The following is a 23,540-nucleotide window of genomic DNA, read 5'->3' as shown; positions in this document are numbered from 1 at the left end:
TAGTAAGTGGATTTTACAAAAAGCAGACTCGCTGAAAAGAGACGTGTTTTTGGAGTGTCCAAAATGGCTTTATTCCCAAACATAAGTATTACATATAGTGCAAATACAGGGAGTAGCAATACAATAAAACTTAATGCATAAACTCTGTGCAGTGCTCTCCAGAGACACGCATGGGCTGCATCGCACAGTGAGTGGACAGTGCTCTCCAGAGACACGCATGGGCTGTCTCGCACAGTGAGTGGACAGTGCTCTCCAGAGACACGCATGGGCTGCATCGCACAGTGAGTGGACAGTGCTCTCCAGAGACACGCATGGGCTGCCTCGCACAGTGAGTGGACAGTGCTCTCCAGAGACACGCATGGGCTGCATCGCACAGTCAGTGGACAGTGCTCTCCGGAGACACGCATGGGCTGCCTCGCACAGTGAGTGGACAGTGCTCTCCAGAGACACGCATGGGCTGCATCGCACAGTGAGTGGACAGTGCTCTCCGGAGACACGCATGGGCTGCCTCGCACAGTGAGTGGACAGTGCTCTCCAGAGACACTCATGGGCTGCCTTGCACAGTGAGTGGACAGTGCTCTCCAGAGACACGCATGGGCTGCCTCGCACAGTGAGTGGACAGTGCTCTCCAGAGACACGCATGGGCTGCCTCGCACAGTGAGTGGACAGTGCTCTCCAGAGACACGCATGGGCTGCCTCGCACAGTGAGTGGACAGTGCTCTCCAGAGACACGCATGGGCTGCCTCGCACAGTGAGTGGACAGTGCTCTCCAGAGACACGCATGGGCTGCCTCGCACAGTGAGTGGATTTCGTACCACAGCCCAGCATCTCCAGGTACTGGGGAGAAGGGGGTTGTGTTTCTACACTGAAATAATTCATTGAACATCAGAGGTTCAAACTGTAGCCTGCCTTTGCATTAGGCCTGAGCATTCCTTTTGGCAATTCAAACTGACAATAACAAACAGTAATTGACAACTCGAAGTTGATAATAAAAGGATCTAGATGGAAATATTTGCTATGGAAGTGGTTTCACCTTTAATGGAACTACTAATATATTGGGGAGTCATTTGCATTAATGAACTTTTCTATTGACTCTTATTTTTTGCATTTGTGTCAAATCCTATCCATTTCTTAGGTCCTATTTTGCATCTGTTTTTTTTTATGTGAGCGTGTCTTTAAACAACCTCAGTAAATATGAAAAGATTAAAGTTGAATTTAATATATGGATGTAAAACTAACCTTAAAATGAGCACAGGTGAGCCAACAACACAACCTCCATAGCAAATATTTCATTTTCGCACGCCACTTGTAGGATTTACAGGCAGTACCTTTTAACGCAAACGTGACGAAACAAATAAAAATGAAAATAAATCCTAAAAACAACAAACACGCAAGACGTTGGCAGGATTCTTGTGTTGAGACAGTAAAGTTTGATGTTGCTGGTGTGGATTTGGGGATGGCTTCACTGTGTCTCCTGTGCTGCTCTGTCTCATACAGCCGTGTTTCAGGGTTACAAATACAATATTTAAAAGAAAAAAACCTAAAAACAAAGCTCACAGTCAAGGCACTTCTTATGAACACACACACACACACACACACGCACACGCACACACGCACACACGCTCACAGGGGGTGTGCGGTCCTGCAGGGTGGTGTTGAGAAGCCCTGGTTCTGAACTGACCCAGACCCCTCCCCTCTCACTGGATCACACACTTCTCTTTCCGGCTGTACTTCCTCCTCCTCTGCTCCAATCCTCTCTCCAGCCGCTCGTCTTCCTCCAGAGCCCTGCAATCAACACACAGCACAGCCAGTTACTCTTCACAGTCACCCCACAGCACATCCAGCTACTCTCCACACCCTGCTCTGCACCTCCACTGCTTTACAGCTGAACAGACTGAATCAGACTTGGAAAGTTTAGCAGAACAACTGACTTTGTGACTGAGATGGAGATCGGATGGGCTCAACGGGCTCCTCTCGTTTTTCACTTCTGTTACAGTGCTAACAAAATAATTCCAGTAAATCTTACATAATATATAATGCCACCATTTCGCTGGTTTTCCTGTTTGAAAAACGCACACATTGTGGTAAAGGTGAATTCGATTTGTAATGGTAATTTCTTTGAAGCTTCTTTGAATATTTATCGCTCGCTCCTTGCAGACACTTCAATGCTACACTTCCACTTTGAGAGCTGGCATGACGGAACTGACATTGAAAACACGCCAGTCACAGGAAGAGCAGGGAGTGGAGCTCAGAGGAGAGCCAAAGCTCTAGAATCTCTGGGAGTTCTTTTAAAGAAAATAAATGGCATTTTAAACTGTTTTTTCTGGCAAAATATATGTTTAAAAAAAATATACTCCCAGAAGCAGCTCTCGTGTGTCAGCAGAGTTCCTTCAACAGGAAGTGCAGCGTGGAAGAGACGCTCACCAGGAAACATGCCATTAAAAATCAAACACATGTTTAACATGGCGTGTGCCTCCCTTGTGAGATCTACAGAGTGACTGCGATACATATTAGACAAGATTCAGTGGAATTATTTTGCTAGCTCTGTGTACTTTAAAGGGATATACTACTAGGCAGGGTTACATTGAAGATATGGTGCACAAAGACCATTGCAAGATGCTTCTCGTTAGTTCCACACAAGGGCTTGCTGCATCATCATGTGACACTCAAGGGAAGACACTAATTTAATAAGCCTGGTTTATCTTCTAGTGTCTTTCAACACATTCCTGATTGCTTTTCGATTTTTTTTATTCACAAATCAGAGGCAAAATCAACAAGGGAATTGCTTTTCTTGTGACTTTTACTTGGGAACGATCGCCAGGAGAAAGATTTTTTGGATCTGGATACGCTGCGATCCTCAGAAGAGATTTTTCTTTCCTTGCGAACGCTCCTGAGTAAATGTTGAGAATGTGTTGCCCAACTGACTTATGACCCATGACGTGCGATTAAAAAAGTCAGCAATATGTTTAAAAATGTAATACGGAAGGGCTCCCGAGTGGCACATCCAGTAAAGGCGCTCCGCGCAGAGTGCAGGATGCGCCCTTTAGCCTGGAGATCTCAGGTTCGAATCCAGGCTATGTCACTGCCGACCATGACTAGGGGCTCCTAGGGGGCGGTGCACAATTGGCCGAACGCCGCCCGGGTAGGGAGGGCTTAGGTCGGCAGGGGAATCCACGGTTCACCGCGCACCAGCGACCCCTGTGGCTGATAGGGCGCCTGTGGCTCTGCAGTGGAGCCGCCAGATCTGTGTTGTCCTCCGGCACTATAGGTCTGGTGGCCTCGCTGTGGATCCGCAGTGTGAAAAATGACGGATTGGCAGGAGCACGTTTCGGAGGACAGGTGTTTCAGCCTTCGTTTCCCGAGTTGCCGGGGGGTTGCAGCCGTGAACCGGGATACGAATAATAATTGGGCGTTCCAAATTGGGGTGAAAAACCGGGGTAGAAAACCATGTGTGACAACTAAATTAAAAGAAAAATGTACACAGGACACAGCAAAAGTAATGCGTTTCTTTTAAACACTGCTGGGGGGGTCTGGAACAGTAAGTGGAGTTCAGTTAAATGTAGATGTTGTTTCAGACCAGTAAGAAACCAGTAAAAAGGAAGAGGTGTAGCAGTGCAGTGCTGCCCTGCGTTCTCACCCTCTCTCCCGGGCGTCCATGTCTCGCACCAGCTCGTCACGCTTGTTCACCAGGGAGATGAGTTCCTGCAGCAGCAGCTGCTCTCTGTGCTGCTGGGCCTCCGTCTTCATCCAGTCTACAGGGAGGAGCCAACAGCACTGCTTAGAGACCACACACACTCACTGTATAGAGACCACACACTCACTGTATAGAGACCACACACACACACACACTGTATAGAGACCACACACTCACTGTATAGAGATCACACACACTCACTGTATAGAGATCACACACACTCACTGTAGAGACCACACACACTGTATAGAGACCACACACACTCACTGTATAGTGACCACACACACTCACTGTATAGAGATCACACACACTCACTGTATAGTGACCACACACACTCACTGTATAGAGATCACACACACTCACTGTATAGAGACCACACACTCACTGTATAGAGATCACACACACTCACTGTATAGTGACCACACACACTCACTGTATAGAGACCACACACACTCACTGTATACAGACCACACACACTCACTGTACAGAGACCACACACACTCACTGTATAGAGACCACACACACTCACTGTATAGAGACCACACACACTCACTGTATAGAGATCACACACACACTCACTGTATAGACCACACACACTCACTGTATAGTGGCCACACACACTCACTGTATACAGATCACACACACTCACTGTATAGAGACCACACACTCACTGTATAGAAATCACACACTCACTGTAGAGACCACACACTCACTGTAGAGACCACACACACTCACTGTATAGAGACCACACACACTCACTGTATAGAGATCACACACACTCACTGTATAGAGATCACACACACACTGTATAGAGACCACACACACTGTATAGAGATCACACACACACACTGTATAGAGATCACACACACACACTGTATAGAGATCACACACTCACTGTATAGAGATCACACACACTCACTGTATAGTGACCACACACACTCACTGTATAGAGACCACACACACTCACTGTATACAGACCACACACACTCACTGTACAGAGACCACACACACTCACTGTATAGAGACCACACACACTCACTGTATAGAGATCACACACACACTCACTGTATAGACCACACACACTCACTGTATAGTGGCCACACACACTCACTGTATACAGATCACACACACTCACTGTATAGAGACCACACACTCACTGTATAGAAATCACACACTCACTGTAGAGACCACACACTCACTGTAGAGACCACACACACTCACTGTATAGAGACCACACACACTCACTGTATAGAGATCACACACACTCACTGTATAGAGATCACACACACACTGTATAGAGACCACACACACTGTATAGAGATCACACACACACACTGTATAGAGATCACACACACACACTGTATAGAGATCACACACACTCACTGTATAGAGACCACACATTTGACTTTCTCTTTCCATGACCTGCTGTAATGAATTCCATTCACGCCTCTGTAAGGCTAGTGTCTGACACATGCAAACTCAGGAACGCCACTCAAAACATCTGTCATTGAACATACTACGTTTCTTTAGTATTTCTATTGAAGGCACCGAGAAAGACTTCCAGTTGAAATCTTTGTCATGGGGTTTATTACGTTTCTTTCAGTATTTCTAAGCTCAGCACTATGCTGTGTTTAGTAGTTGTGGAGGAGGCGTGGTATTGAAGCCAGTTCTTCATTCGGCATGCTGGGTGACTCACCTTCGATTCCCATCATGGCTCGCAGCTCCCGGTTCAGCAGCTCGAACCTGCGCTCCAGGTCCTGCTCTTCCTCACTGAGGGGACAGAGAACAGTCCAAGAGTGAAAGATCTGAACTAATCTGTTCTCCTTCTGGTTTAAATGCACTTTGTAGATCATGTTCTGTTACAGTCGTCACATGCTGAGGACTTCTTAAAGTTCAAAGCTCCCTTGTGGTCTCAACAGAGCCCCCTGAATCATGTCTGTACTCTACAGCTGGCACACCAGAGTGTAACCATTAACATGTCCCCCCTGCAACACCCTAGTGTGACATACCACGTCTGGTAACAGGTTAACAGTGTTTCTGATCTACTTAAGACATGAATCTGGGAGCTGTGTTGAGGGTGCTTCTGACTTTTAAAAACTGCCCAGGATGTGATGACCTGAAACACACACAGTCAGTGTAAATAAAAAGAACAAAACTGTGATATTTCTGTGATATTATTTTATATTATTGCAATTGCTCAAATACTGTATTTTCATTTATTTATGTATTTATAGTTTTGATAAGTCTAAGGTGCTTTTAAGTTAAGGAGCTGTTCTTCAGATCAGTGGAGAGTTATACATGCGTGGGATAGCCTACCAGGAGAAGTGTCTCACACAATAGGAACACTAAAACTTTTCTTCTGTTCTCTGTGATACATCAGCATGGCATTGATAAGAGACACATCAAAGCATTGGAACTGAATAATAGATGTTTTGCTTTCTCTACAACTCCTTTCTAAAACACAGTCACTGCATTCAAGCCCCTGTGCTTTTCTTGCACTCCCAGATGAGGGGAGCCTGGTCGCTGGACTCACAGCAGCTGCAGGTGGTCCTGCCTCCTGATCAGAGCGTTTTTCTTGTTCACCAGAATGAACCACTCCTGGATCAGATCCTCTTCCTCCAGCCTGTTCGTACCTAACAACGAGGGGTTAAACTTCAGGACACTGGTGTACAACATCTCCCCATCCCCTCTCTCTCCCTACCTGAGCCCATGATCTCTGTTTCCCCTCTGTCTACCTCAACCCATGATCTCTCTTTCCTCTCTTCTCTCTCCACACCTGAGCCCATGATCACTGTTTCCCCTCTCCCTACCTGAGCCCATGATCTCTCTGTTTCCCCTCTCCCTACCTGAGCCCATGGTCTCTCTGTTTCACCTCTCCCTACCTGAGCCCATGGTCTCTCTGTTTCACCTCTCCCTACCTGAGCCCATGATCTCTTTCTTCTCCCCTCTCTCCCTACCTGAGCCCATGATCACTGTTTCCCCTCTCCCTACCTGAGCCCATGATCTCTCTGTTTCCCCTCTCCCTACCTGAGCCCATGGTCTCTCTGTTTCACCTCTCCCTACCTGAGCCCATGGTCTCTCTGTTTCACCTCTCCCTACCTGAGCCCATGATCTCTTTCTTCTCCCCTCTCTCCCTACCTGAGCCCATGATCTCTGTTTCCCCTCTCCCTACCTGAGCCCATGATCTCTGTTTCCCCTCTCCCTACCTGAGCCCATGATCTCTGTTTCCCCTCTCCCTACCTGAGCCCATGATCTCTCTGTTTCCTCTCTCCCTGCTTGAGCCTATGATCTCTCTGTTTCCCCTCCTCTCTCTCCCTACCTGAGCCCATGGTCTCTCTCAGTTTCCTCTCTACCACGCTGGCTCTGCTGTCAATGTGTTTCTGTTCGTTCTCCAGTGCTTGCAGTTCGCTCAGCACGTACTGACTGGTGTCTTTCAGCTTCTGTAAAACACAAGCAGCAGCTTTACAACATCATGTCTGCTGGCACTGGGACACGTATTCAAATCCTCACACACACACACACACACACACACACACAGACACACACACACACACACTGCTGGAAATGCATTCAGTGGCAATGATGACCCTGTTTGTATTTGATGATGTAACAGAATCTATAAAATGGTCATTTGATGGGGTACCGGATTTAATTTACTCCTGATAAAAACGTATTTGCTGTAATACAGTACGAATTTGACTTTTGGTTTCCAGCTAATTCAAAATAAAAGACTATTCGAAGGCGAGACATTTGTTTTGTAACTTCAGAAAAGGTGAGAATGACCCCACTGTATTGAACACCTCCTCAGACCATCAGGATGCACAACTCCAGGTCGTTATCGTAGTGTAAACGTTTCAATAAGCAAGATCAATCTGCTTTCATTAAGAAAGTACTCAAAAAGATGACCTGAACTATTGGGTATATAGAAAGTTAGCATGGGACTTTTCAACCTGAAAAAAGAAACAAGGACCAGGGGTCACAAGTGGAGATTAGATAAAGGGGCATTCACAACAGAAAATAGGAGGCACTTTTTTACACAGAAAATTGTGAGGGTCTGGAACCAACTCCCCAGTAATGTTGTTGAAGCTGACACCCTGGGATCCTTCAAGAAGCTGCTTGATGAGATTCTGGGATCAATAAGCTACTAACAACCAAACGAGCAAGATGGGCCGAATGGCCTCCTCTCGTTTGTAAACTTTCTTATGTTCTTATGTTCTTCAGCTCTGTTGTAAATACTATTGCAATGTTATTCATCCCAGACCCATCTTAATAACTGCAGGTCTCCTCCTCACCTCCCTGAATTGCATACACCCCCCAGTTTAATATTTAAATAATAATGATCTCACAGGTTGTAAGGGGCTCCACATCACTTGGCATGAGAAACCCCCCCCCCCCCCCCCACCCTACAGAACCCCTGGCAGGGCTCCTGATCTCCGCGGGCAGGGCTCCTGATCTCCGCGGGCAGGGCTCCTGATCTCCGCGGGCAGGGCTCCTGATCTCCACGGGGAGGGCTCCCGCTCTCCGCGGGCAGGGCTCCTGATCTCCGCGGGAAGGGCTCCTGATCTCCGCAGGCAGGGCTCCTGATCTCCACGGGCAGGGCTCCCGCTCTCCGCGGGCAGGGCTCCTGATCTCCGCGGGCAGGGCTCCTGATCTCCGCGGGCAGGGCTCCTGATCTCCGCGGGCAGGGCTCCTGATCTCCGCGGGCAGGGCTCCTGATCTCCGCGGGCAGGGCTCCTGATCTCCACGGGCAGGGCTCCTGATCTCCGCGGGCAGGGCTCCTGATCTCCGCGGGCAGGGCTCCCGATCTCCGCGGGCAGGCTGCTGGCTCATGGATCTTACCAGGTACTCCTCATCTGCCTGCTTGTGTTCCTCAGCGATGTCTCTCCTCTGCTCTGCTGCAACTGGTTTTGGAGCCTTCCCTTCTGTACACAACACAGATACACGTGCTATTGATAGGGCTCAGAGTAACTGCCTTTGAGAAGTATTTCTTGGTAGGTACAGCAGTGTGCAAATATATTAAAACACCCCATTATTTCTGTATTAGAACACCCCATTGCTTCTGTATTAGAACACCCCATTGCTTCTGTATTAGAACACCCCATTGCTTCTGTATCAGAACACCCCATTGCTTCTGTATCAGAACACCCCATTGCTTCTGTATCAGAACACCCCATTGCTTCTGTATTAGAACACCCCATTGCTTCTGTATCAGAACACCCCGTTGCTTCTGTATTAGAACACCCCATTGCTTCTGTATCAGAACACCCCATTGCTTCTGTATTAGAACACCCCATTGCTTCTGTATCAGCACACCCCATTGCTTCTGTATTACAACACCCCATTGCTTCTGTATTACAACACCCCATTGCTTCTGTATTAGAACACCCCATTGCTTCTGTATTAGAACACCCCATTGCTTCTGTATTAAAACACCCCATTGCTTCTGTATCAGAACACCCCATTGCTTCTGTATCAGAACACCCTGTTGCTTCTGTATTAGAACACCCTGTTGCTTCTGTAGTTGCGATTTGTTACGCAGATGAAATCAAACCACTGTAACTAAAAAGGACAAATTATCAAAATAGGGACATTAGCGATTGTCTAATTTAATTGATGACTTTAATAGGCCACACATGCAATTAATTTGAAATAGTACGAGAAAAGGAACACAGAGCCACACATGGTAAATGCAGGAGACTTTTTAGAAGTTGTTCAAGATGACTAATTAAAGCACAAAGTGGTTTAACATTTTCACACGAGTGCTTATTGCTTCTATATCACTGATTACTAAGCGGAAATTAATATTCTTACAGCCAGAGGTTTTCATGCAGGTGGGTATATAAAGGAGATCAATGACAAAGCGTGGGGTGTTCTAATACATTTGCACACGACTATTAAATAAATCAAAACACACATATTTATTAAAGCAATACAAGTAGTCCTTCCCTCACCTTTACAATTGGGTACCACTCAATGACAATTCATTTCAGCACTCAGTGATTTAGAAGCCAATTGGAAGCTAATTTTCCTTTCCACTGAGACGCTGACATTTTTACTGCTGTACCGAGACTGTAAACCAACAATGAAAATATGCTGCAAAGCTAGCAAATGCAACTGATTTGTCACAAACGCACCCTTTCCTTAAAGCTCTCAGGGACCGGTATTCCTTTGTGGAGTTTAATCAGAGATTACATCTTGCCCAAATCTTCCCCCAGATTCTGATACTCTCAATAACATGTACTACAGGTGGTCCTTTGCAAGTTTAATCACAATTGAATCAGTGGTTCTGGAGATATTGAATATGTAACACTGTCAGCGTGCCAGACAGAGAGACTGACTCACCTCCCTCTGTCTCCTGGCTCTGCCGTCTCACAGGTGAAGCTGATCCAGCTTCAGAAAGGGGGGTCTGTGGCAAACACAAAACAGAGCACTGTGAACAAAAACACAGCATCCCCTGGCGCAGGGGAACTGTTATCTTTTACCTGACGACTCCCACAACCAAACACTGAATCCAATAACTCAAAGCCTCACTGATGGCATGCTGATTTTTAATCACGGTTTGAAAAGTCATAGCTATGGCACTGCAGAGGCCATTCAAAACAGTGACATCACAATTGGACACATACTATAGCCACGTAAGGAAATTCTCTTCCAAAGATAGGACATATCCTGTGGACTGTATGCCACTAATGTGTAGCTATAAATATCAATAAGAATATTCTGTAGCTCTCCAAACTCATTTGAAGGTACTGTATGGTAATCTATTACTGTTTGCAAGGCTTCTTAAATCTCTTGGAGAAAGGATTATTTTTATTTTATATGTAATTATTTATTTAAACCAGGAGATTTACCCATTAAGGTCAAGGCCCAATTGCCACTGTTTCCTGATAGACTGAATTCACAGCTGCGTAAGTTAGGCTAAGAATGTTCTTCAAATGCTTGTGATGATATCTGATTCCTCAGCATGTGTAAATAACATTTGATGTTTATAATGTTTCTCAAAGTGTTGTCATATCCTGGTTAGTAGTATTTTAATTATGCAAAGCATGTCATTTCTGTATAAACTAATACATTGTGTTACTTTTTCAGCACTGTAAAAATAAGTAAAATATAGGTTTATAGCTGGCCAGGAACCTTCAAATAAGAACTGAATTTGTACTTTCAATGTCAAGTTTTAAATGCAAATATATGTTTGTTATTTGAGACCAATGTAGTGAATGGAAGTGAAAGGATTCTGTTAGCTACAATGACTTCAAACCAAATCTTTTGGTAATAAAACCTCTCTGTGCTTGTATGTATTGGTGGGGTGTCAGTGAGTTCCTGTCCAGCTCTCTCTACCTCAGTTCTCCCCTGGGGGCTGGATTCCGTGACCTCGGACTCGTCCATGGACTGCGAGTCGCTCTTCAGACGAGACCGCCGCTTCTTCACCAGGTCCGCATCTCTCACGTGAGAGAAGCCCGACTTGGCGGCTGTGTGTGTGCGTGGCGGCGCCACGGGCCCCCCCTGAATCCCCAGCCTCTCCCTCTCCCCCTCCACTCTCTCCTCCAAGCCCTCCACCTTCAGTAGAGTCCGTTTGGTCCGGGGGGGCGGCACTAAGTCCCCCGGTTTCACCTCGGCACCGTTAGCTTTCCCATTAGAGGCCGGTTGAGAATCCTTTGCAGTGGAGTCCAGCATTCCCCCAGTACTCTCCTTCTCCTCCTGGGTACAGCACTTGTTGAGCTCCCTCTCCTTGTCCACGGCCCCCTGGAAGGTCTTGGGCTCTTCGGGCCGGGGTTTGAGCCCCGAAGCCTGGATGCGGTCGGCGTAGAACTGGGCTGGCTCGACGGAGCAGTGGGTGTCTGTGTCGAAGCTTCCCACCTTGTAAGTGCTCTGGCTGCTGTTGTGTTCGATCTGAATCACGTTGAGCTCCTGGCCTGTGAAGTGGGCGCGGATCTGGCACAGGTAGGTCATGACTATCAGCTTGTCCGGCACCGACAGAAGGACCATGTCGGCGGGCTCCAGGAGACGGGAAATCCCCAGGCTTTCAAAGCCGTTGAAGGCCTAGGTAAAAGGAGAGAGGCAGAGGGTCACAACGGCAGAACCATTGAGAAACTTCAACTGTAACCCTTTGGTATTCATTCCAAGACAGTGGTTCTCAAACTGGGGTCCAAAAAAGGTTGCCCCAGGGGGAGTTCCCAGTAAATTCTGGAAATGTCTGGAAAACAACATATAAATGTAATGTACAGAACAGTGGTGAGAGACGGAGAGACGGCTTTATGATACGCACAGACACTATATAGAGGACTCCTGCTTTCATTGCAGTTTTTATTGTTGGTTTCGCCTTCCTCAGTATTCAGCTGGGGGGTCCTGATTCAACTCTGTGGTTAAAACCCCAGTGAAGAGTTTGACAGCCTCTGTTTTAGGAAGTTCCTTCTAGTTTTTAAAACATGTGCTTAATTGTTTAACCATCGTCATAAACATGCCTGTCAAAGTAGTAAAATATCCGATCTGATTCAAACATTCAAAATCCTAAAAGGTATAGACAATGTCGACCCAGGGGACTTTTTTGACCTGAAAAAAGAAACAAGGACCAGGGGAGACAAATGGAGATTAGATAAAGGGGCATTCAGAACAGAAAATAGGAGGCACTTTTTTTTACACAGAATTGTGAGGGTCTGGAACCAACTCCCCAGTAATGTTGTTGAAGCTGACACCCTGGGATCCTTCAAGAAGCTGCTTGATGAGATTCTGGGATCAATAAGCTACTAACAACCAAACGAGCAAGATGGGCCGAATGGCCTCCTCTCGTTTGTAAATGTTCTTATGTTCTTATGTTCCACAGCAATGGACCACGAGGTCCACATATCAGGACCATAGATCTCGTATCAGAGGGTTACAGACCTGCCAGTGCCTGTGTGGCAGAATGACGCCTCCGTGCTGTTATCCAGCACAGCACACAGTGGAAGTGCCACGGCTCACGTCATGGATAGGGATTCTCCGTGATATTTTGTGGCATACAGAAGGTGAAACGTGCACTCTGATTGGCTCAAAGATCCTGAGCAGTCCAGTGCTACATCACATTTAAAAGGAGATTTCCTTCCACCCCCCTCCCAGTCATATTGGTTTTGTGTGTGTTTTGACTGCCATCTAGTGGAGATGCCAAATTCTTAGCCTTAAACATAGAAACCGTACCTTCCTGTTGTTGTTTTTGATGTCCTGAGGGTCTAAAGCATCATAGTCTCTGGGGAAGAACAAGAAAATATGATAAAACATTTAAACATTTAAATTAACATCGTCATAAACTGTATATGAACTGTACATTACAGTGTATACTGTTGCAGTAGTGTTATTCATTAAGGTAAATGATACCTTCCCCTTACCTCTTTATCGCTCTGAGTAGTTCCGAATGTTTTTTTTTTTCGTATGAAAACTATTTTGAAAAGCCCAGCTCCTGATGGAAGTCTCCAGCACTCCTAGGTTCTCTTCTTCATTCCAGTATGAATTTCCACGGCTCCCTGTCCCTTTAGTCTGACCCCTCACTGCACCCGCTTTGTGTTTCCGAAGTGGAGCCTCTGCTGTTTTCACTGCAGGTTTACTCAAGTCATTCTCAGACCTGTCAATTTAATGTGTTATCAGAACACTGGTCCATACAGATATTCATATATTCCGAGTCTGATTGACTGCCCGGTCCGTGTTGTGCTGGTTAGATCAGAAACCGGAATACCTGACAGAATCGGATTGTTTGTAGAGAGACATCACTGAGGAGTCCAGGGACTACAGGTCGCCATGGAGATACCGGAATGAGGAAGAGAAACTGGAAGTTCCGGATCATGAGCTGTGCTTTTCAAAATGGGTTAGATCATACGAATAACGGGGACAAAACTTCGGGCAACAGGACTCAGCAATGCCAATTTCTGCCTATAACTGCAGACTGTCCTTGCTGTCTTCCAAAGGGAAACTTCAAAAGAGCCGGATTGTGGAGCTCACAGAGAGATACAGGGCTCAAGAGCCCCCTGTTGGACAGCCCTGGTGTAGATCATTAAACAGACAATCTCAATATAGCGTTCTGTCCCTTAGAAAAGCTTACAGCAGTAAGTTTGCACTATAGTTTTCCCATGCATATACAATGCATATACCATAAATTACCAAGGTTTGTCATGTTTGTTAATATGCTTTACCTCTCTGGTCTTTCCTGTGCTTTCACTGTGCTTTACTACACTTTGCTGTGCTTTTCTTATGGGAATCATTCTAAGCGGTACCAGGAATCTTACATCTTTTCTGGGTGGAAGTGGTGCAGGATGGCACAGAAGCCCATGCCAGTGCGCCAGGATGTGGTGTAGTTAGTGATGCGTACAGCACGGTAACCCTTGGTAACCTCCTGGCACCATTCCAGAAGAGACTGGCTCGAACTGACCAGCCCTGGACTGGGGAGAGGACTCGGGTGCTGAGGGTGAAAAACACACAACACAAAGTCAATACAAATTTGAAGTTGATACGATTTACAATACAGCCTACAATACAATAAGGATAACAGATGAAGTAGCTTGTGTCTCAGTGTTTTTGAATGAATCATCCAACTACTGAACAATCAGTATGACTAACTTTTCCACTAGAAGTCGTTCTCAATGCCTAATGTTTATTCGGTACAACTAAAAGAAATCACTTCATTAACTTTATCATAATAAGTAAATGGTTAATTCTGCGTGGTGTAAACAGAACACACCATGGTTCACTGTGGGTAACTCAAATAATCAATTCATGAGCAAAGACATAAACAGCTCGGGACTACCCTCAATCTTACTCTTAAACACACTTAGAATGGAGTGTGAATCCTCTTTAGGTACAGAAAGTGTCGTACCACTGCTGCGGCCTCGCTCCTCTCACTCTGCTCCCATCTCTCTGGGGTCTCCGCGATCGACACAGGAGGGGGCGGGACCTTCTTCTTGGTGCGCTTGGGTGCTACGAGGGGATTGGCTGCGGGGGGCTGTGCCGGGCTCTGACTGGCTGGTGCCGGGACTCCGTTGCTGTGGGCTCGCTTGGTCTCGGGGCTCCCTGTGCAGGATGACTCTGTAGAGCGGGGCGGGGTGCTGTCCTCTGATTGGGTGAAGCTCAGTCTCTTCTTCAGACGAATTGCTGGGACTGGAAGATCCGCTTTGGGCTTCAGCACCCCCTTCTGCAGTGGAATGGAACTGCAACAGTCATTGAGAGAGAGAGACAGAGAGAGCAAAGGTGATTAAGGATACAGTAAACCCTGATTATCTGAACCCCCCCTGGTATCCTGTCTTGTTGTGTGCTGTGCTCTTCTGCCCTGCTGCCCTAGAGAATTCACCAGCCAGCCCTCGATCTCTGCTATTTACACAATGCTTCAGTGCTGTACGTTATATATTTACAAGTAAAGGAGTTTAATTATTTATTTCAGGAGGGCTCTTAATTGGGAAAGTTGTAAAAGCTGTAATTCGATGATCCTGGTCCCATTTAGCTTGGATCCCCATTGAGTTGAAAGCATTAAACAAATCTGATTCTGGGCTTGGCTGGATCCACGAGAAGGGAACTGGTGAAACAGGTTGCTTTGGTCGCAGTTCACACAGGTTTTAGGAACGAAAGAAAAACCGATCCGCTTTTTAATGGAGCTATTCCGGGTTTCTATTGCGCTCCATTGTGCAGCGTGGAGCTCCCTGATACAGCATTGAGATTGCAATCGGCTCTGTGGAACATTTAGAATTGATCTGAAAAGCCTTCAATGAGACCTTGAAACAACCGCGATAGAAATCTGGACGAAGAGCAAGGCTTGCTGTGACTGAATCAAATAAAAACGGGACTGTTTATTTATCAGTTCATTTATTTACATAAACAGAAGAGTGCACCTTGAGGTTATAGCCCTGACAAGACCAACACAGAGTTCACAGACACTAACAAGCACAGACATTGTACTGCAGCTGTGGCCAAATATCGGACATCACCTAAATTTTAGGATTGAGACAGAATTTTAAAAATAAAACTATATGAACATCACTTTGATGTTTTATTTAACATCATGTAAACAAAATGATATTGCAAAACTACCGGAAGCCATAATAGTCGTACAGCATTTCAGGTTAGATTTCGAAATGTCTGATTTCACGTTAAGAATATGGAAAACTAGAAAACGGCACGTAATTCAATATGTTAACGTAACATTATTCAGCAGCTTTCATGCGACTTTATGAAGCAAAATTAGTTCATTCTAAAGGGTGACGCAAGACGTTTGGCCATAGCTGTAATACAAATATGAGAAAGCAATGCAGCCCATGCACACAAACACACAGACACTGGTTATTTGTGCATTTTGATTATTAAAAGAGCAATTCCACATGGACTGTTTGCATCATTCAAGTGGCCTCAAGTTACATGATCTAATTCTTTTTAATGTTTGCAAAGAGTGGTTCTTATCAAATTATTGTTTTAACTTTTGATTTCTGGATAAATCTGTGTTAAGCTGCCTTGAGTTCTGGGAGCTGCTCGTCAGTTATAATTTAGGGATAGATCAGACAATCTAGCCTCAATCTAGTGCACAGCAAGAGGATCGCCATCAAATCAGAAGTGTCAGACCACTAGCTGCTGCTGGATCTCACTTCTATCAAGACGCTTTGGCCCATCCAGCCAGTGTTACACATATCTATGGCAGTTTAATGGCAAAACTGATGAAAAATTAAGTACCTCACAACGCATGGTTGTTTTACATTGGTTTTTATTGTTATACTTTTATGGATATTTTTTGCATATAAACTTACAAACAGCTGTCTCCACAGATTCAGCACAACACAGGGGTGTGTTCACAAGCATAATACAAGCTAAAGACAGCACCTGAGCAGTTTGTCAGTGCTTCCCATGCTTTTCCTGTGCTTAAACTAGGCTTTTACAATAGTTTTCCGTATATCCATTACTATGCTTCACTGTAACTCTCCGGGCTTTTCAATGCTTACCTGTCACTGTGTCTATGCTTTTACTCTGGGAAACGCTGCTAAGGGCGATGCTGTTTTACAGGGAATATTGTGGGAAGACATTCCCCTCAGAACAGCGTATACATCCCAGCTAGAATTCTCCAACTCGACTCCAACACGTTTTGAAGCAGTTAAAAGAAACTGGATGAAAACCAGGCACGCTAGAAGCACACATCAGGGGTGTATCTCTGTTTAGAGTAAGTAGCAGGGTTCTGAAAATATATATATATATTGTAAATAATGTGTTTAAATGATGAATTAAGTACCTGACGCTCCTGGGAGAGGCTGCCTGCTGTGTGAGATTCCACAGCTGACAATCACACACTCTCCCAAGAGCATCGCGTACCTCCATCCATAATTCCAGGATCCTTTAAGACAGGTCGGGTTTTTTAACTCGACTCTAGCAACGGATTGAAATCCTACTGCTTGAAATGTTATATGGCAATCAATATCTATCAAAACAGTGCAATCCCATCATTCTAGAGAACTTTACACTCACCAGCACTCTTTTTCATAAACGTTGTGGTCCAGTTTCTATTTATTTAATATTTCATCCTGCTTCACAGTCCCGCCCAATCAGACAAATAAACCAATCAGCAAGCTGCATAGGTCTGATTGATGGAAACGATCCTGGCAGGAAGTAATCACCCCAGGCGGAAGTGTGCTTTTGGTAACTAGTAAGTAAAACAATTCAATTGATTTAGCGAGGCATCATGCAATTCACACTCACCTGACATGTTGATCAGAATCCACTCATTTGTGGTTTTGATGGGGGTTAAAAAGCATGCTTGTCTTAAAGGGGCCAGGTGGTAACCCTGCCTCCACCCCTGTTTATAAATGACCGCAACATGTGCACAACTACGTAGACGGGGCAAACAAAGTCAATCTTTTTTTTATTATTTTCTCCCAATTTGGCATATCCAATTATTTTTTTAGGCTCAGCTCACCGCTACCACCCCTTCGCTCCACTCCCAAGTACACGCTGTTCTCCGACCGCTTTTTTTCACACTACAGACTCACCGTGCAGCCACCTCAGAGCTACAGCGTCGAGGACAACGCAGCTCTGGGCAGCTTACAGGCAAGCCCGCAGGCACCCGGCCAGACTACAGGGGTCGCTGGTGAGCGGTGCGGCGAGGACACCCTGGCCGACCTAAGCCCTCCTCCCCTGGTTGGGGCTTGGCCAATTGTGCGCCGCCCCCTGGGAGCTCCTGTCTATGGTCGGCAACACAATAGCCTGGACTTGAACCGGTGACCTCCAGACTATAGGGTGCACCCTAAGGGCAATCATTGTTTTGTGCAGTTAACAGGTTTCTAAGATGTTGTATTATTATTATTTATTTCTTAGCAGACACCCTTATCCAGAGCGACTTACAATTGTTACAAGTTATCACATTAATTTTACATACAATTACCCATTTATACAGTTGGGTTTTTACTGGAGCAATCTAGGTAAAGTACCTTGCTCAAGGGTACAGCAGCAGTGTCCCCATCTGGGATTGAACCCACGACCCTCCGGTCAAGAGTCCAGAGTCCTAACCACTACTCCACCACTGCTGCATTCCTTTATAAATTAATTCCTAACAACTTAAAACACGTTGAAGGGATTTACTCAGAAAACCAGACAACCAACACCTCAGGCCTGGAAACCTGCCTTGTATTGGTTAATGCTTTACTATTGCTGCAAATGGGTTACTAGTGTTGTGCCTGACTGTATTAAAATAACACAGGGCAGCTGTCAATACAAATTTCTATAGGCTTGTAAAGATAACTTGACATTTACGTAAAGGTGCACAGTAAACCAGAATTGAACATTATTTGAACTACTGTCTTACAGGATAAAAGAGATGTCTCAATGGACATGCACATGAATAGAAGTCAAATCCCAGAATTGTTTGGTTGCTGAAACATTATAGACATTATTGCTCATCAGTGCTCAGAGCAAACTAAACATTCAAAGAGTTCCTGATCCCCCTGCAGTGTTTACAAGAAACTATGCCTTTGCTGCACCCTCTGTTATCCAAATCTCAGCAATTTATTTCAACATAATCCTGATTGCTTTGATATTTTTATTCACACATCACAGGTAAATCGCAGTGGATCCTTCTTGTAACAATGATAATGATTGAATTGAGGGGCGTGTTGTGGGAACAGGGAGTGTGACTGGATACACTGCGATCTGGAGACGAGAAATTCTCTTATTCCTAGCAAACGCTCCCGAGTAAATGTTGAATAATGTATTGTCCCAGAAGACGTGATTAAAAATGTCGGTATGATATTCTATTTAAAAATGTAACACTGCGATACGGACGACACGAGACACAGCAAACACTACGCTTCTACCACAGGGCTAAAGAAGAGCTTGTTACACTCATTACATATTCAAGGAAAAGAGCGTGCTTGTAAATGATTAATTATGAGGAGAATACAGTTGAGTTTGAAAAGTTCTGTGCATCTCTTAGTTCGAGTTATGTTTCAAGCTATGCTGACATTTGATAACATACTTAAGTATGTGGGATTCACAAGGTAAAACAAAGCAGTACAAGTTAGTGCTGTTAATAAATAACGTACAAATTGCTTGAAAATGACATTGAAAACACTTCACAGGGTCCATGCAAAGGTAGATCCACCAAAACAGACTTGGCAAAGCGTGCAAATTTACCAAGAGTTGGTGATCCAACGTATGCTGGCTATTCCACTCTAACACTTACCCCCTGTCCCCTTTCCCTGCCGCAGCCTCCACTTTGCGCATGGGCCCCTCCTCTACAGGCCTCTCCACCTCCTTCCCTGCTGGAGACCCCTCACCCTTCTTCAGACCCTCCAATCCCCTTCCTGACTGGAGGCTCTCCTCCTTTTGATTGGCCCCCTTCTCAGGTGTGGCAGTGGGGGCAGCCAATGGCATGGGTTCTTTCATCTCCACCAAGGGCTTCTTGCCCACCCCTGCCTGGGCTTGGGGCTCCTTATCAGGGCCCGAGGAAGCAGCAGCAGCAGCAGCAGCAGCAGCAGGGGCCTCCATCGTGGGTGTGGCATCTCCAGGCTTCACGAGAAGTGGCAGTGGGGGCGTGGCTTCTTGGCTTTCTTTGGCGGCGGTCGTCTGTCTGTCTGCTTTGTCTGTTGCTGCTCTGTCCTCTGGTTTGGCTGGAGGTACAGACTGGGACGCACTCCCTGAGATTTGGGCTCCCTTTAATCTGGGCAGCTGTGTGGACGGGTCAGCAGGGGCAACGGCTGCTTCTGGTCTAGATGGCGGCACAGTGTTGGCTAAAGTCTCCGTTCTAGAGCATAGGGAAGCATGGTCAAATTGAGGGGAAAGAATGGGAAAGCAGAGGGAGATGCAAGCATGCAAAAACATGGTACAGCATGGGGGAGCATTGTCAAGCACAGGGAATATTGCAATGCTTGGTAAAAAGATGGTAAAGCCTAAAGATGCATAGTAAATCATAGGGAGATACAAGCAAACTTGGTACAGCAAAGAGGAGCACGGTCAGAGATGGGGAGGCATAACAAATGCTAGAGAAGCATGGTAAAGCATTAGGAAGAATAGTAACAGGGTATTCATGTGGAATCAGCCACAGTAGACGTGGATATGAGGTAGTCAAGATGCTATGCATGTTGATCGCAGCTATGCAGAACTCTCTCTCTATTTAATGAGCATGATCTCAGAAGAATGCTGAGTATAAACTGAACATTGCTCTTACTAAAACAGAGACAGGGCAGACAGCATTGAAGACAGAGCTCCTGAATTCAGGAATCGGTTGCCGTTAGATATTCAGAATACATCTTCACTGCGTGCAATGAAAGATTTGATCTGCAATCACTGACTTCCTCAAAGCAGGTAATCACTCACTACGAAGTGAACAAGGTCTGTATTGTAAGTAACATACAACCAATAAAATAATCCAGGTGTCAGTTCGATTATAATCTAGATCACCACGACCTATATCCAAAGATTGTGGAATAGCATCTTCTAACAAATGCACAGGCAGAACTTCATCACAACCAGACATGTCATTTCCAACATACAGCCTTCAATAGCTCAGCCAATATGATATTGCTGCTAAAAGAGAAGTTAGCCTTGACCTTCTGTCACAGTATGTAACAGAAGTCCATGCAAAGTTTCATCAAATTTGGACAATTGGTTCTGAAGATATCTCTGAAGACTAACCCATCATTGACCCGACCAATCAAGACATTAAAACAGGCTGAAGTGGGAATGCCCATACCAAGTTTCATCAAGACTGGGAGAGCCGTCCTCAAGGTATATCTAAAAAACGTCAGTGTGACGCACGTGCATAGAGACATACCCTCCACTATAACTCCTTCAGCAAGGATAGAAATCCCTGTGATGGATATTTAAAGCACAGAGAAGCCTGGTAGAAGCCTGGTAAAGCACAGGCAAGCATGGCGATGGCTTGGAAAAGCACAGGGAACTCCATTCCACTCCAACACTTACCCCCTGTCCCCTTTCCCTGCCGCAGCCTCCACTTTGCGCATGGGCCCCTCCTCTACAGGCCTCTCCACCTCCTTCCCTGCTGGAGACCCCTCACCCTTCTTCAGACCCTCCAATCCCCTTCCTGACTGGAGGCTCTCCTCCTTTTGATTGGCCCCCTTCTCAGGTGTGGCAGTGGGGGCGGCCAATGGCATGGGTTCTTTCATCTCCACCAAGGGCTTCTTGACCACCCCTGCCTGGGCTTGGGGCTCCTTAGCAGGGCCCGAGGAAGCAGCAGCAGCAGGGGCCTCCATCTTGGGAGTGGCATCTCCAGGCTTCACGAGAAGTGGCAGTGGGGGGGTGGCTTCTTGGCTTTCTTTAGCGGCGGTTGCCTGTCTGTCTGCTTTGTCTGTCGCTGCTCTGTCCTCTGGTTTGGCTGGAGGTACAGACTGGGACGCACTCCCTGAGATTTGGGCTCCCTTTAATCTGGGCAGCTGTGTGGACGGGTCAGCAGGGGCAACGAATGCTTCTGGTCTAGATGGCTGCACAGTGTTGGCTAAACTGTCCGTGCTAGAGCATAGGGAAGCATGAACATAGTTAGGGGAAAGAATGGGAAAGCAGAGGGAGATGCAAGCATGCGAAACCATGATACAGCATGGGGGAGCATTGTCAAGCACAGGGAATTTTGCAATGCTTGGTAAAAAGATGGTAAAGCCTAAAGATGCATAGTAAATCATAGGGAGATACAAGCAAACTTGGTACAGCAAACAGGAGCACGGTCAGAGATTGGGAGGCATAACAAATGCTAGAGAAGCATGGTAAAGCATTAGGAAGAATAGTAACAGGGTATTCATGTGGAATCAGCCACAGTAGACGTGGATATGAGGTAATCAAGATGCTATGCATGTTGATCGCAGCTATGCAGAACTTTCTCTCTATTTAATGAGCGTTATCTCAGAGGAACGCTGAGTGTAAACTGAACATTGCTCTCACTAGAACAGAGACAGGGCAGACAGCATTGAAGACAGAGCTCCTGAATTCAGGAATCGGTTGCCATTAGATATTCTGAATACATCTTCACTGCGTGCAATGAAAGATTCGATCTGCAATCACTGACTTCCTCAAAGCAGGTAATCACTCACTACGAAGTGAACAAGGTCTGTATTGTAAGTAACATACAAAAAACAAAATAATCCAGGTGTCAGTCCAATAAACATCTTGATCACTACTACCTATATCCAAAGATTGTGGAATAGCATCTCCTAACAAATGCACAGGCAGAACTTCATCACACCCAGACAAGCAGTTTCCAACATACAGCCTTCAATAGCTCAGCCAATATCATGTCGCTGCTAAAAAATAAGGGAGCCTTGACCTACAGTCACAGTATGTGGAATAGCTTCATGTAACAAAAGGCCATGCAAAGTTTCATCAAATTTGGACGAGCGGTTCTGAAGATATTTCTGAAGACTAACCCATCACTGACCTGACCAATCAAGACATTAAAACTCAGGCTGAAGTGGGTCACCATGCCCTGGATGATGGCATAACAAGATACTGAGTAAGGGAATGCCCATACCAAGTTTCATCAAGACTGGGAGAGCCGTCCTCAAGGTATATCTAAAAAACGTCAGTTTGACACACGTGCATAGAGACATACCCTCCACTATAACTCCTTCAGCAAGTATAGAAATCCCTGTGATGGATATTTAAAGCACAGGGAAGCCTGGTAGAAAAATGGTAAAGCACAGGCAAGCATGGCGATGTCTTGGAAAAGCACAGGGAACTCCATTCCACTCCAACACTTACCCCCTGTCCCCTTTCCCTGCCGCAGCCTCCACTTTGCGCATGGGCCCCTCCTCTGCAGGCCTCTCCACCTCCTTCCCTGCTGAAGACCCTTCACCCTTCTTCAGACCCTCCAATCCCCTTCCTGACTTGAGGCTCTCCTCCTTTTGATTGGCCCCCTTCTCAGGTGTGGCAGTGGGGGCAGCCAATGGCATGGGTTCTTTCATTTCCACCAAGGGCTTCTTGCCCACCACTGCCTGGGCTTGGGGCTCCTTAGCAGGGTCCGAGGAAGCAGCAGCAGCAGCAGGGGCCTCCATCGTGGATGTGGCATCTCCAGGCTTCACGAGAAGTGGCAGTGGGGGGGTGGCTTCTTGGCTTTCTTTAGCGGCGGTCGCCTGTCTGTCTGCTTTGTCTGTCGCTGCTCTGTCCACTGGTTTGGCTGGAGGTACAGACTGGGCCACACTCCCTGAGATTTGGGCTCCCTCTAATCTGGGCAGCTGTGTGGACGGGTCAGCAGGGGCAACGGCTGTTTCTGGTCTAGATGGCTGCACAGTGTTGGCTAAAGTCTCCGTTCTAGAGCATAGGGAAGCATGGTCAAATTGAGGGGAAAGAATGGGAAAGCAGAGGGAGATGCAAGCATGCGAAAACATGGTACAACATGGGGAGCATTGTCAAGCAC

General features: G+C 46.1%; 1 protein-coding gene across 11 annotated transcripts in view; it reads right to left on the bottom strand.

Moving 5' to 3' along the window:
- Positions 1 to 46: 46 nt before the first annotated feature.
- LOC117398504 (EH domain-binding protein 1-like protein 1) overlaps positions 47 to 23,540 on the bottom strand; it is a 62,947-nt gene continuing 39,453 nt past the window's right edge. For 9 of the 11 annotated variants that reach the window (XM_059015672.1, XM_059015680.1, XM_059015674.1 and 6 more), the window contains 14 exons: positions 22,886 to 23,434; positions 21,101 to 21,646; positions 19,362 to 19,922; positions 14,532 to 14,862; positions 13,945 to 14,117; positions 12,866 to 12,914; positions 11,033 to 11,734; positions 10,037 to 10,100; positions 8,534 to 8,616; positions 7,014 to 7,134; positions 6,228 to 6,327; positions 5,391 to 5,464; positions 3,638 to 3,752; positions 47 to 1,785 (listed from right to left, as the gene is read on the bottom strand). In XM_059015672.1, coding sequence (XP_058871655.1) covers positions 1,698 to 1,785; positions 3,638 to 3,752; positions 5,391 to 5,464; positions 6,228 to 6,327; positions 7,014 to 7,134; positions 8,534 to 8,616; positions 10,037 to 10,100; positions 11,033 to 11,734; positions 12,866 to 12,914; positions 13,945 to 14,117; positions 14,532 to 14,862; positions 19,362 to 19,922; positions 21,101 to 21,646; positions 22,886 to 23,434 — 3,556 coding nt within the window. In that variant the 3' untranslated portion in view covers positions 47 to 1,697. The remainder of the gene's footprint in view (positions 1,786 to 3,637; positions 3,753 to 5,390; positions 5,465 to 6,227; positions 6,328 to 7,013; positions 7,135 to 8,533; positions 8,617 to 10,036; positions 10,101 to 11,032; positions 11,735 to 12,865; positions 12,915 to 13,944; positions 14,118 to 14,531; positions 14,863 to 19,361; positions 19,923 to 21,100; positions 21,647 to 22,885; positions 23,435 to 23,540) is intronic. The other 2 variants (XM_059015673.1, XM_059015681.1) reach the window with 2 other exon arrangements.

The sequence above is a fragment of the Acipenser ruthenus genome, chromosome 51 (assembly GCF_902713425.1).
Source record: "Acipenser ruthenus chromosome 51, fAciRut3.2 maternal haplotype, whole genome shotgun sequence".
In the NCBI taxonomy this organism is placed as follows: Eukaryota; Metazoa; Chordata; class Actinopteri; order Acipenseriformes; family Acipenseridae; genus Acipenser; species Acipenser ruthenus.
The sequence above is the reverse complement of the archived record's forward strand: the minus strand, read 5'-3'. Positions and strand labels throughout refer to the sequence as shown.